Source organism: Carettochelys insculpta, chromosome 6 (assembly GCF_033958435.1).
Source record: "Carettochelys insculpta isolate YL-2023 chromosome 6, ASM3395843v1, whole genome shotgun sequence".
NCBI classification, from domain to species: domain Eukaryota; kingdom Metazoa; phylum Chordata; order Testudines; family Carettochelyidae; genus Carettochelys; species Carettochelys insculpta.
In genome coordinates, this window is record NC_134142.1 from 126,267,891 (window position 1) to 126,280,595 (window position 12,705).

At 58.5% G+C, this 12,705-nt stretch overlaps 1 protein-coding gene across 1 annotated transcript in view; it reads left to right on the forward strand.

Annotated features, from left to right (window-relative positions):
- The first annotated feature begins 407 nt into the window (after positions 1–407).
- Positions 408–12,705, forward strand: part of TMEM219 (transmembrane protein 219) — a 30,749-nt gene continuing 18,451 nt past the window's right edge. The window contains exons 1-2 of the mRNA XM_074998446.1: positions 408–892; positions 2,622–2,850. Of these exons, the coding sequence (XP_074854547.1) occupies positions 734–892; positions 2,622–2,850 (388 nt within the window). The 5' untranslated portion in view covers positions 408–733. The remainder of the gene's footprint in view (positions 893–2,621; positions 2,851–12,705) is intronic.

The window sequence follows — 12,705 nt, forward strand, 5'->3', positions numbered from 1 at the left end:
AGCTGGAACTACTGTCCCCATCGTGCTTCACGAGCTCCGTCTGTCCGCAAGGGGAGGCGGGAGCTCAGCGGAGTGCCTGGTCCCTCATGGCAGTCGTCGGTGTCCTGTCCCCAGCAAGAAGCCCTGTGCACCTTGCAGACGGGGGGATATTTGGGGCATGAGCTTTCCTGGGCAAAGACCTGCCTCAGCAGCTGCCAGGGGATGTCTTGTGTTTAAGGTACAGACTGACAGGACCGCTCTGATCCTGTTCCCAGCAGGTGGCCTGCCTGGACTACATGTCCCATGATGCATCGTGTGCTTGCGGGTCCCGCTGGGAGACGGGTTTACCAGCCGTGGGGCGATGGGCCAGGGGTCACGTGGCTGTTATCCTCGTCTGGGGCGGAGGTTCTGGTAACGCCAGGGTCTGACGCCCCTGCGCACGGACTCGGCCTGTGGGTGGGGCGGCAGCAGGCGCGGGGCAGAGGCTGGGGCAGGAGCCGGCCCCCTGCCCGCCTGTAAGGGCATTTTCGCCCAATTCGAAGATGGCCGCCATGACGTCAGCGGAGGAGCCCCGCTGAGCGCCGGGTGGCACGTACCGGCCACAAATGCGCACGCGCGCTGAGGTGCCGTAAGGTGTTTGCGGCTGTCGTAAAGCCCTCGGCGGCAGGGGCGGAAATGGGCCTTCCCGCCTCTTAAAGGGCCCACGGAGGCCGTGGTGCCTTGGCGGTAGCGCGCCTGGGGCCTCAGGCCCGACATGCGGAACGACCCCCTGCTGGGCGCCCTGCGCCCCTGCCTGCAGCGCCGCCCGCCCCTCGTCTGCTTCGGCCTCTGCCTCCTCTCATTGGCTGCCGCCTTCACCGGCTTCGCCGTCTACATCCAATCACACGAGATTCGCGACGCTGACGTCACACAGGTCAGCTCTGGCTGAGATGGAAAGGGGAGGGGCAGCGCGGGGTCCCCCCCATCCCCCCCCCTCCAGCGCCAAAGGCGGGGGCGGGGCTGTGCTCTGCACGCTCCGCCCTCCCATTGATGGGTGCAGGGCTGGGGAGGTACAGCTCTGGGTGCAGGGCTGGAAGGTGTGGGTACAGCTCTGGGTGCAGGGCTGGAGGGTGGGGGTACAGCTCTGGGCTATAGGAGGGGTGGAGGCTCGGTGCAGGAGGGAGGTTGGGGCTGGGGGTACAGCTCTGGGTGCAGGGCTGGAGGGTGGGGGTACAGCTCTGGGCTATAGGAGGGGTGGAGGCTCGGTGCAGGAGGGAGGTTGGGGCTGGGGGTACAGCTCTGGGTGCAGGGCTGGAGGGTGGGGGTACAGCTCTGGGCTATAGGAGGGGTGGAGGCTCGGTGCAGGAGGGAGCTTGGGGCTGGGGGTACAGCTCTGGGTGCAGGGCTGGAGGGTGGGGGTACAGCTCTGGGCTATAGGAGGGGTGGGGGCTCGGTGCAGGAGGGAGGTTGGGGCTGGGGGTACAGCTCTGGGTGCGGGGCTGGAAGGTGTGGGTACAGCTCTGGGCTATAGGAGGGGTGGGGGCTTGGTGCAGGAGGGAGCTTGGGGCTGGGGGCACAGCTCTGGGTGCAGGGCTAGAGATGAGGGGTACAGCTCTGGCCTATAGGAGGGGTGGGGGCTCGGTGCAGGAGGGAGCTCGGGACTGGGGGTACAGCTCTGGGGTGCAGGGCTGGAGGCTGGGGGTACAGCTCTGGCCTATAGGAGGGGTGGGGGCTCGGTGCAGGAGGGAGCTTGGGGCTGGGGGCACAGCTCTGGGTGCAGGGCTAGAGATGAGGGGTACAGCTCTGGCCTATAGGAGGGGTGGGGGCTCTGGGTGCAGGAGGGAGCTCGGGACTGGGGGTACAGCTCTGGGGTGCAGGGCTGGAGGCTGGGGGTACAGCTCTGGCCTATAGGCGGGGGGCTCTGGGTGCAGGGCTGGAGGCTGGGGGTACAGCTCTGGGCTATAGGCGGGGGGCTCTGGGTGCAGGGCTGGAGGCTGGGGGTATAGCTCTGGGCTGTAGGAGAGGTGGAGGCTCTGGGTCCAGGGCTGGAGGATGAGGGTACGAGGCTGGGGGTACAGCTCTGGGCTGTAGGAGAGGTGGAGGCTCTGGGTGCAGGGCTGGAGGATGGGGGTACGAGGCTGGGGGTACAGCTCTGGGCTGTAGGAGAGGTGGGGGCTCTGGGTGCAGGGCTGGAGGCTGGGGTACAGCTCTGGGGTGCAGGGCTGGGGGTACAGCTCTGGGGTGCAGTGCTGGCGACTGGGGATACAACTGTGGGCTATAGGAGGGGTGGGAGCTCTGGGTGCAGGAGGACTTGGGTGGCAGTGTGTGCTTGGGGCTGGGAGAAGAGGCCCCAGCAGACTCGGAGTTTGGGAAAGAGCCTGCCGCATGGCAGCCCTGAGCCCCGGCTGTGCAGCTTAGGGAGAACATGGCTGAGTGGGCAGAGTGGGGGAGGTAGAGAGGTGTACAATGGGGCACTGGGGTGAAGGAGTGGGAAGCACAATGGGGAGGAGCTATGATAGAGGGGGTGGAGCAGGGTGGGGGTAGGGCGAGGGGGCAGAGTGGGGTCCAGGTTCCCATCAGGCAGTCCAGGGTTGAGACCATCTGGGGGCAGGAACAAGAGAAGGGAGGGGCAGAGGCTCATTTTCTGTCATCCCCCCCCCCAGGACTGGAACTTGCTGCTGGTGTCCCTGAGTCACCTGAGCTTCTGCACCATGAATGGGACCTTGGGACTGACAACTCCAGTCCCTTCCCCTGGGACCACCTCCGCTTTGCCAGGGGACCTCCTGACTCTCTCAGTCTGGGTGGGCCTGACCTTCAGCCTCCCTGGAGGCGTGCGACCCAATGCCACCCACCTGGCCCTGACAGCCACCGGACACCAGCTGGGACTTGGGGGTGAGTGGGGGGTGCATCTACCCCCACGGCCTCCCCTTGTCTGCCCCTCACTATTCCCCTTCCCCAGGGCCATCCCCTTGGTCTCTTGGTGCTCCTCAGTGGAGTCGGGCTCGTAGCGTCTACCTGGGGCAGCTGCTTGGAGAGTTGGCTGCTGTTCTCCTGTTCACAATCTCTTCAGAGGTCCAGGGCAGAGGGAGCCTGGACAGACAGGCCTCACTCGGGCTCTGAATTGGCTAAGGTTCTAGAGAGACAACTGCCCATCTCCTCCTCGGCTGCACTGGACTGCCATGCTCCCACCGCCCCTCCTTCACAGTGGCTGGCAGTGCACTGTTCTCACCCACCCAGGGCGTTAGCAGTCCTTACAGAAGGGAGAGAGTCCGACAGAGACTATCTTCTTGCCCTCAGGTAAAATGCCAGTTACAGAAGAGGTACCTGCCTCGTCTCAACATTCGTGAACCGGAGCTCCGGGCAGGAGTGCCGGCAGCCGCCACTTCCCCGGGCAGGGCTCCCCCGCATCCGCGGCTTCCCAAGGCTCCAAGCCCCCCGTATTGGCAAAATCCAGCATTCGCAAGGGTTCTCAACACGGGACCCTCCCGAATGTTGAGACCCCGCTGTACTCCAGATGTGGGCACACCGTGCTTCTCCCAGATGTGTTGCCCCTGTCCATTCCAAGCTGGGCGTGGGCAGGTGCAGGCCCAGTCGCTGGAAGCTTTTTGCCCGAGCCAGTAGCCATAGGGTCGGCGCAGCGCTGATATGGCAACCAATATATGTACCAACTGACTGCCCTGCGCTCGGTTCCCTCTCGACGGCTACTCCGACAGTGGGGGAGGCGGGAGGGTTTTGGAATGGACGTGAGCAACACACCTTGAAGAACACCAGTTACAGAGCAGCACAACAAGAACTCCTGTGGCACGTTAGAGACTCACAGATATTTTGGAACATGAGCTTTCGTGGGCAAAGACCCGCTTCAGCTGATGCATGAGTTTGGGGGAGGGTTTTGGAGCAGTGTTTAAAGAGTGGGGTCCCAGTAAGAGGGAGGACCAGAGCTGACAAGGTCTAGCTGGTCAGGGTGGAAATGGCCTGGTACCAGTAGTGTACATCGAGAGAGGAAAAAACAAGTCAGATCACTCGGGGGGTGGTGATGTGGCCCATTGTCAGAGTCTAATGTGGAGCTGTGAACTTCCATAGCAGAGAAGCTGCTTTTGTAAGGGGCCAGCCACTCCTAGTCTCTGTTCAGTCCTTGGGTGATGGAGTCAAATCTGCAGACGAATTGCAGCTCAGAGATTTCTCTCTCCATTTGATATTTGAAGGTTTTTTGTTGTAGGAAGACTACTTTTAAATTTGCCGCTGAGTGTGCTGGGAGATTGAAGTGTCCCCCACAGGCTTCTGTACATTACCCTTCCTGATGTCTGATTTATGTCCATTTATTCTTTTACGGAGAGACTGTCCAGTTTGGCCAACGTAAATCGCAGTGGGGCATTGCTGGCACATGATGGCGTATATTATGTTAGTAGATGTGCAGGTAAAGGAGACCCGATGGTGTGGTTGATGTTAGGCCCTGTGATGACGTCACTGGTGTGGATATGTGAGCAGAGTTGGCAGCGAGGTTTGTTGCAGGGATTGGTTCCAGGTTGAGAGTTTCTGTGTTGTGGTCTATAGTGGCAGGTGAGGATTTGTTGCAGGTTGGCGGCTGTCTGTAGGCGAGGACAGACCTGCCTCCCAAGGGCTGTGAGAGTGAAAGATCATTGTTCAGGATGGGTTGCAGATCACTGATGATGCGCTGGGGAGGCCTTGGGTGGGGGCTGTATGTGATGGCCAGTGGTGGTCTCTTGTTTTCCTTGCAAGGCCTGTCTTGTAGCAGGTGGCTTCTGGGTTCCCATCTGGCTCTGTCAGCCGGTTTCCTCACTTCCTTAGGTGGGCATTGTAGTTCGAGGAAAGCTTGGTAAAGGTCTTGTAGATGTTTGTCTCTGTCTGATGGATCAGAGCAAATGCGGTTGTACCTTAGTGCCTGGCTGTAAACAATGGATGGTGTAGTGTGCCCTGGAAGGAAGCTGGAGGCGTGTAGGTAAGCACACGCTCCGTGGGTTTCTGGTATAGGGTGGTGCTTATGTGACTGTTGCTTATCTGCACAGTAGTGTCCAGGAAGTGGATCTCTTGTGTGGACTGGTCCAGGCTAAGGTTGATGGTGGGGTGGAAACTGTTGAAATCAGGGTGGAACTCTTCAAGAGCCTCCCTCCCAGGGGTCCAGATGGTGAAGATGTGATCAGTGTAGCGCAGGTAGAGGAGGGGCACTAGGGGACAAGAGCTGAGGAAGCGCTGTTCCAGGTCAGCCATAAAAATGTTGGCAAACTGTGGGGCCATGCGGGTGCCCATATGTGATGGAGTGGGGGGGAGTGCAGGTGTGAGTCAGGCTGGGTGTCTGAGGCAAGCAGCAGCTCCCAGTGGCTAAGGATGACCCTGGGGCTACAACTGGCAGGTAACACCTCAGCCTGAACAAAGAGCAGGGAGGAGCTGAGAGGGGTTTGAATCGGGAGTGGCAGTTAGAGGCTAGAATAAGGGAGACCTGGAAGGCAGCCAGCCTGAGGAGGGGGAAGCTACACCCCAGAGGGGCACCCCTCGGGGTCTTCTCCCCAGGACGGGTTGGAAGGACTGTCTCTGGCTGCTGTACTGTCGCTTCTGTGAGAAACTGGACATCTGTTGCCTAATAAACCTGCTGTTGTACCTGCTGAGTGAGAGTCTCTCCTGCCAGCGGACGGGGTGCAGTGCAGGGGGACCCCTAAACCCCATCACACTGGTGTCAGCAGTGGGATGCACTGCACCCACGGATGAGCTCCCAGCAGTGGCTGACTGAGCACCAGAGAAGGAAGGAGTCTCACAAGAGCCAGAGGGGGAACAGAGCCATTCCTGCAGCTGCTGCTGGTGAGTGGATACCCCGGGAGATAGCGGGGAGATGGATTATACCCGACTCCTGAAGGCAGAGCTAGCGGGGCTGTGCAGAGAGAGGGCCCTGACCGTGGGGAAGGCGACCAAGGCCCAGCTGATTGCACAGCTGGAAGAGAATGACCAATCCGGGGGGGCAGAGCCTGTCCCGGCAGAAAGTGGCCGGTCAGCCTCGGGAAGCGTTTCAGATTCTCCGACAGGAGCAGGGGCTCGACGCCGTCAGACAGACGCGGTGCCCGCTAGGTCGCGCTCAGCTAGCGGTGGTCCATCGCGGGCAGAGTCCCCCGCCGCAGAGCTGCGATGGCTGGAACTCAAGGTGAAATTAAAGGAACTGAAGCACCAGGAACGGGAAAGAGAGCGTGAGCGCCAGGAACGGGAAAGAGAGCGTGAGAACGAGCGCCAGCTACAAGAGACACAGCGGAAGGAGAAAGAACGAGAACGGAAAGAGAGAGAGCGAGAGCGTGAGGAGAGAGAGCGAGAGCGGGAGCATGGGCGAACCATGGCAGAGGTGAGACGCCAAGAGGCCCCAGCTGCGGTAAGCGGGGAGAGGGCCAGACGGCTCGGGGTGGCCAGTCACTTGGAGACGCGTGTGCTGGCCCAGTGTCAGGACCCAGGGGACATGGACGAGTTCCTTACCGCCTTTGAGCGAGCCTGTGAGTTGCATGAGGTTCCCCCAGATGAGTGGCTCCGGCCCCACACCCCCTTGCTGGGCCAGAAGGCCGCAGCGGTGCTCAGCCAGCTGGTGGGGCTGCAGCCTGGGGACTATGAACGGTTCAAACAGGCCCTGCTGCATAAGTTCGGGCTGACTCCGGAGATGTACAAGAAGAAGTTCCAGGAGGCGCAGAAGAGGCCAGAGGAAACCCATGTAAATACAACCGCCCGCCTGAAGCAATACTACCAGAAGTGGGCGTTCGGAATGGGAGTCCAGTCCGTAGAGGACCTGATCGAGCTGGTGGTCGTGGAGCGATTCTACGAGATGTGCGCACCTGACCTGAGGGTGTGGCTCGTGGACCGGAAGCCAGGGGACTCACACGATGCAGGGAAACTGGCAGATGACTTCACAAACAGCCGAGCCAGGTTTGAAAGTGAGCCCCACAAAGAGAGGGAGTCTCGGAGAGAAAGGGAGTCCCGGAGGGAGAGGGAGTCCTGGAGAAACCAAGAATCTCAGAGAGACCGGTCCCTGACTGTACGACAGAGGGGACCACCTCTTGGGCGAGCCCAGGAAAGAGGGGCCAGCCACCCACCCCACAGAGAGCCAAGCAGAGCCTGGACAGAGCAGCCGGCCCGAGGGACACAACAAGACCCAGGCTGTTATCGCTGTGGGCGAAAGGGGCATAAAGCAGCCCAGTGCCCCAGGCTCCCAGACAGGTTGAGCAGGCCGGGGGGTCATGGAGTCAACAGGGTGGGGTCCCAGAAGCCAGAGGGGCTGGCGGCCAAGGCGGGTGGTGCTACCAATGGGCACTCGGATTGGGCCGAGTCCGCCCCACAGACCAGCTCCTCAGGGGGACCAAATGCTCAGAGGCCAGTTTACAGAGTGGGGGCGGCACTGCCTCTGTGGAGCAAGTGTCTCAAACACCTCAAGGTAGACGGGAAAAAGGTCACGGGGTTCTGGGACACAGGCGCTGACGTGACGCTGGCCCGACCCGGGGTGGTGGCACCGGGCTGCATGATACCCGATTCCCACCTGACGATAACAGGAATTGATGGAACCCCTTTCAAGGTGCCCATGGCGAGGGTGCACCTGAAATGGGGGAAGAAGGAAGGCCCCAAGGAAGTGGGCGTGCACAGCCATTTGCCGGCGGATGTACTGATGGGGGCTGACCTGGAGAACTGGCAAGGTGAACGCCCTCGTGCCCTGGTCCTAACCCGTAGCCAAGAAAATGAGGGGTGCGCTCCCCAGATTCAGGGGTACAGGCCCAGCCAAAGTCACAGGAGCCACAGGGGCCAACCCTGAGAGAAAGGGGGCCCCCAAAAACCAGATCTCACAGGCCAGGGGTGCTGGAGCCAGGCAGGGATGGGGAAGTAGCAGCCGCTCCTGCCCGAGCGGAAGAATTCCAGGCAGAGCAGCAGAGAGACCCCTCCTTGCAGAAGCTGAGGGAACTGGCCAGTCTCAGCCCAGCTCCACAGCTGGGGGAGGGCTGCAGGGAGAGATTCCTGTGGGAAAAGGGATTCCTGTACCGGGAATGGGCTCCCAGACGCAAAGCGGAGCCATGGAAGGTCCAGAGGCAACTGGTGGTTCCCCAAAAGTACCGGCGCAGGCTGCTGTACCTAGCTCATGATGTCCCGCTCGCAGGACACCAGGGGATCCACCGCACCAGGAGAAGGTTGTTACAGAACTTTTTCTGGCCAGGGATCTTTGCAGCTGTCCGTCTGTATTGCCTGTCCTGCGATCCCTGCCAGAGGGTGGGGAAGAGCCGGGACAAGGGGAAAGCTGCCTTGAGGCCACTGCCCATCATAGAGGAGCCTTTCCAGAAAGTGGCTATAAACATAGTGGGCCCCTTCAGCAAGGCAACGCGTTCGGGGAAGAAATATATTTTGGTGGTGGTAGATTTTGCCACACGATACCCAGAAGCAGTGGCCTTGACCTCTGTCGACGCTGACACCGTGGCAGATGCACTGCTGTCCATTTTCAGCAGAGTGGGGTTCCCCAAGGAGGTCCTCACAGATCAGGGGTCCAACTTCATGTCGGCCCTGCTGCAAAGTTTGTGGGACAAGTGTGGGGTCCGGCACACCTGGGCCACAGCCTACCACCCGCAGACCAATGGGCTGGTGGAGAGGGTCAATGGAACTCTAAAGCAGATGCTGAGAACCTTCATGAATCAATACCCCCATGACTGGGACAAGTACTTACCCCACCTGCTGTTTGCATACAGGGAGGTGCCCCAGGAATCCATGGGGTTCTCCCTGTTTGAGCTGCTGTACGGAAGGAGGGTACGGGTACCCTTGGACTTGCTCAGAGAAGAGTGGGAGGGGACGGCCTCTCCTGAAGGGGAGTCAGTGGTACAGTATGTACTGACCTTCCGGGAAAAACTCACCGAGCTCATGGGCCTGGCCAGGGAGAACCTCTCCATGGCCCAAAGGAAGCAAAAGGTCTGGTATGACCGTAACGCCAGGGCCCGAGCCTATGCCACCGGGGATCAAGTGATGGTCCTTGTACCTGTGCGGCGGAACAAGCTGCAAGCGGCCTGGGATGGGCCCTTCAAGGTTGTCAAACAGCTAAATAATGTGAATTATGTGGTGGAACTGTCGAACCGGGCCCACAGGCACCGGGTCTATCATGTGAACATGATGAAACCTTACTGGAACAAACAGAACTTGGTGCTGGCCGTGTGCAGACACTGGGAGGGGCAGGGGGATGATCCCTTGGTGGATTTACTCACAAGGACTGGAGCCGGCTCCTTGCTGGAGTCTATTCCCCTCTCAGACCAGCTGACTCCTGCCCAGCAAACGGAGATCAAGGAGGTGCTGCATTCACATCAACAGCTGTTCTCAAACAGACCCGGACGCACTAACCTGGCTGTCCACCGAATAGAGACAGGCACCCACGCCCCTATCAAGTGTGTGCCATTCAGAGTCACAGGGAGGACGGCTCAGGACATAGAGCGGGAGGTTGAAGACATGCTGGCTCTGGGGGTGATCCAACCCTCGTCCAGCCCCTGGGCCTCTCCCGTGGTGTTAGTCCCTAAAAAAGATGGGTCTGTTCGGTTTTGTGTGGACTATCGCAAGCTTAACGCCATCACTGTATCGGACGCCTACCTAATGCCCAGGCCTGATGACCTTTTAGACAAGCTGGGGGGAGCCCGTTACCTCACCACCATAAACCTCACCAAGGGGTACTGGCAAGTGCCATTAAATCAAGATGCCCGGCTAAAGTCGGCTTTCATCACTCCTGTGGGGCTTTACGAGTTCCTGGTCCTGCCCTTTGGCCTCAAGGGGGCACCCGCTACCTTCCAGCGTCTGGTGGACCAGCTACTGAAAGGGATGGAGAGCTTTGCCCTGGCTTACATGGACGACATTTGCATCTTCAGCCAAACGTGGGAGGACCATGTGTCCCAGGTCAATCAGGTGCTGGACCGACTCCAGAAGGCCGGGCTAACTATCAAGGCAGGGAAGTGCAAGGTGGGAATGGCTGAGGTAACCTACCTGGGCCACAAGGTGGGCAGCGGCTGCTTAAAGCCAGAGCCAGCTAAAGTGTAGGCTGTCAGAGATTGGCCAACACCCCAGACTAAGAAACAGGTCCAGGCCTTCATTGGGATGGCGGGGTACTACCGGAGGTTTGTGCCCCACTTTAGCTCCAGCGCAGTCCCCCTCATGGAGCTGTGTAGAAAGGGAAAGACTGACAAGGTGGTCTGGACCGAGCAGTGCCAAGAGGCCCTCTGCGCGCTGAAGGAGGCTCTGGTCAGGGCCCCAGTGCTGGCAAATCCAGACTTCAACAAGCGCTTCCTGGTGTTCACCGATGCCTCAGATGTGGGGCTGGGGGCGGTGCTAATGCAGGTGAATGACAAAGGGGAGAAACACCCCATCGTGTACCTGAGTAAGAAGCTGCTGCCCCGGGAGCAGAACTACGCGGCCATAGAGAAGGAATGTCTTGCCATGGGGTGGGCGCTGGGGAAGCTGCAGCCGTACCTGTTTGGACGGCGTTTCACCGTGTACACCGATCACTCACCCCTGACCTGGCTGCAGCACATGAAAGGGGCCAACGCCAAGCTCCTGCGGTGGAGTCTGCTCCTGCAGGACTACGACATGGAGGTGGTCCACGTCAAGGGGAACAACAACACCATAGCCAATGCCCTGTCACGCAGGGAGGGCCCCGAACTTCCCCAGGTCACTAGCTAAGTGACCCCGCTCAGTGCGGTCTGGAAGCGGGGAGAGATGTGATGGAGTGGGAGGAGTGCAGGTGTGAGTCAGACTGGATGTCTGAGGCAAGCAGCAGCTCCCAGTGGCTAAGGATAACCCTGGGGCTACAACTGGCAGGTAACACCTCTGCCTGAACAAAGAGCAGGGAGGAGCTGAGAGGGGTTTGAATCGGGGGTGGCAGTTAGAGGCTAGGATAAGGGAGAGCTGGAAGGCAGCCAGCCTGAGGAGGGGGAAGCTACACCCCAGAGGGGCACCCCTCGGGGTCTTCTCCCCAGGACAGGTTGAAAGGACTGTCTCTGGCTGCTATGCTGTTGCTTCTGTAAGAAACTGGACATCTGTTGCCTAATAAACCTGCTGTTGTACCTGCTGAGTGAGAGTCTCTCCTGCCAGCGGACGGGGTGCAGTGCAGGGGGACCCCTAAACCCCATCACACCATAGCAGTGCCACTGATTTGAAGGTATAAATTGTCCTCAAATCTGAAACAGTTGTGGGTGAGGACAAAGTCACAAAGCTCCGCCACCATTTGTGCCTCGGTCTCCTCAGGGATCATGTTCCGAACAGCTTGGAGTCCATCTTCATGTGGGATATTGGTGTAAAGGGCCTCTACAGCCATGGTGGCCAGGGTGGGGTTTTCAGGAAGGTCACCAATGGATTGTAGCTTCCTGAGGAAGTCAGTAGTATCTCAAAGAAAGCTGGGGGTGCTGGTAGCGTAGGGTCTAAGTAGAGAGTCCACATCTCCAGACAATCCTGTGGTGAAGGTGCCAATGCCTCAGATGATTGGGTGTCCGGGATTCCCAGGTTTGTGGATCTTGGGTAGCAGGTAGAATAAACCTGGTTTGGGTTCAAGGGGTGTGTCTGTGTTGATTAGTTCCTGTGGTTTTATAGGGAGGTTCTTGAGCAGATGCTGTCGTTTTTTTGTGTATTCCTCAGTGGGATTCTTGGACAGAGGCCTGTAGAATGTGGTACTGGAGAGTTCCCTGGCAGCCTCCTTTCGGTAGTCTGTCCTAGTCACGATGACAGCAGCGCTTGCCTTGTCGGCCTCTTGGATGACAATGTCAGAGTTGTTTCTGAGGCTGTTGCTGGCGTTGCGTTCTGCACGGCTGAGGTCATGGGGTGGGCAATGCCGCTTTTCCACAATTTCTGCCTGTGCACGCCGGCAGAAGCATTCTGTGTATAGGTCCAGTTTGTGATTTTGACCATTGGGGGAGTCCACGAGGAATGCTTTTTCTTGTACCGTAGGTGGGCGGGTACCTGTGGTTCAGTGCACATGTTGGAAGTATTCCTTGAGTTGTAGATGGCGGAAGAAGGCTTCCAGATCCCCACAAAACTGTATCAAGTTTGTGGGGGTGGTGGAGCAGAAAGAGTCTCTGAGAAAGGGCAGATTCTTCTGCTGGGCTGTGTGTGTAGTTGGATAGATTGACAATACTGCTGGGTGAGTTGGGGTAGCACTGTTGTGGCCCCATTGGGAAAGGAGGAGTTGAGATCATTTACAGTCCTTTTTCCTCTGCAGAGAAGTGAACTGTGAATTGTAAATCTTCTGTCTTGTTTTAGTGAAGTCCAGCCATGTGGAGGTTTGTGTGGAAGGTGGTTTTTTTGAGGGTGTCCAGATTTGAGGCTTTTTTTTGCTGTTGCCCTGTTTGCTGTACAGGAGGCTGGTCAGGTGGTTCCTGAGTTTCTTAGAGAGCGTGTGGCACAGTCTCTCACTGTAAATCTGTGCAGTATGTTGATTTCAGTGGGTGTTTCACCTTCAGCCCTTTTGGAATGATGTCCTTCTGTTTGCATTGGAGAGGAAGATGATGTCTGTCTGTCTGTGCCAGTTCCTTCATGAGGTTGATGGATTTCTACTCAATACGGCTAGATGCTCGTGTCCTAGGTGCTAGAGGGCTCCTCGTTCGTAGAGACCCCTCGGAGGCTTTGATGGGCTGTTCTTCACATTGGGCTGTTTTCGCTTTCCGAATGATGTTTTTTACTTTATTTGCCAGAGTTTGTGGTCCTTTCTGTTGTTTTCCACTGGGATTTAACTTCCCCCTTTTAAAGGATGCCTTTTGTGTCTCACTG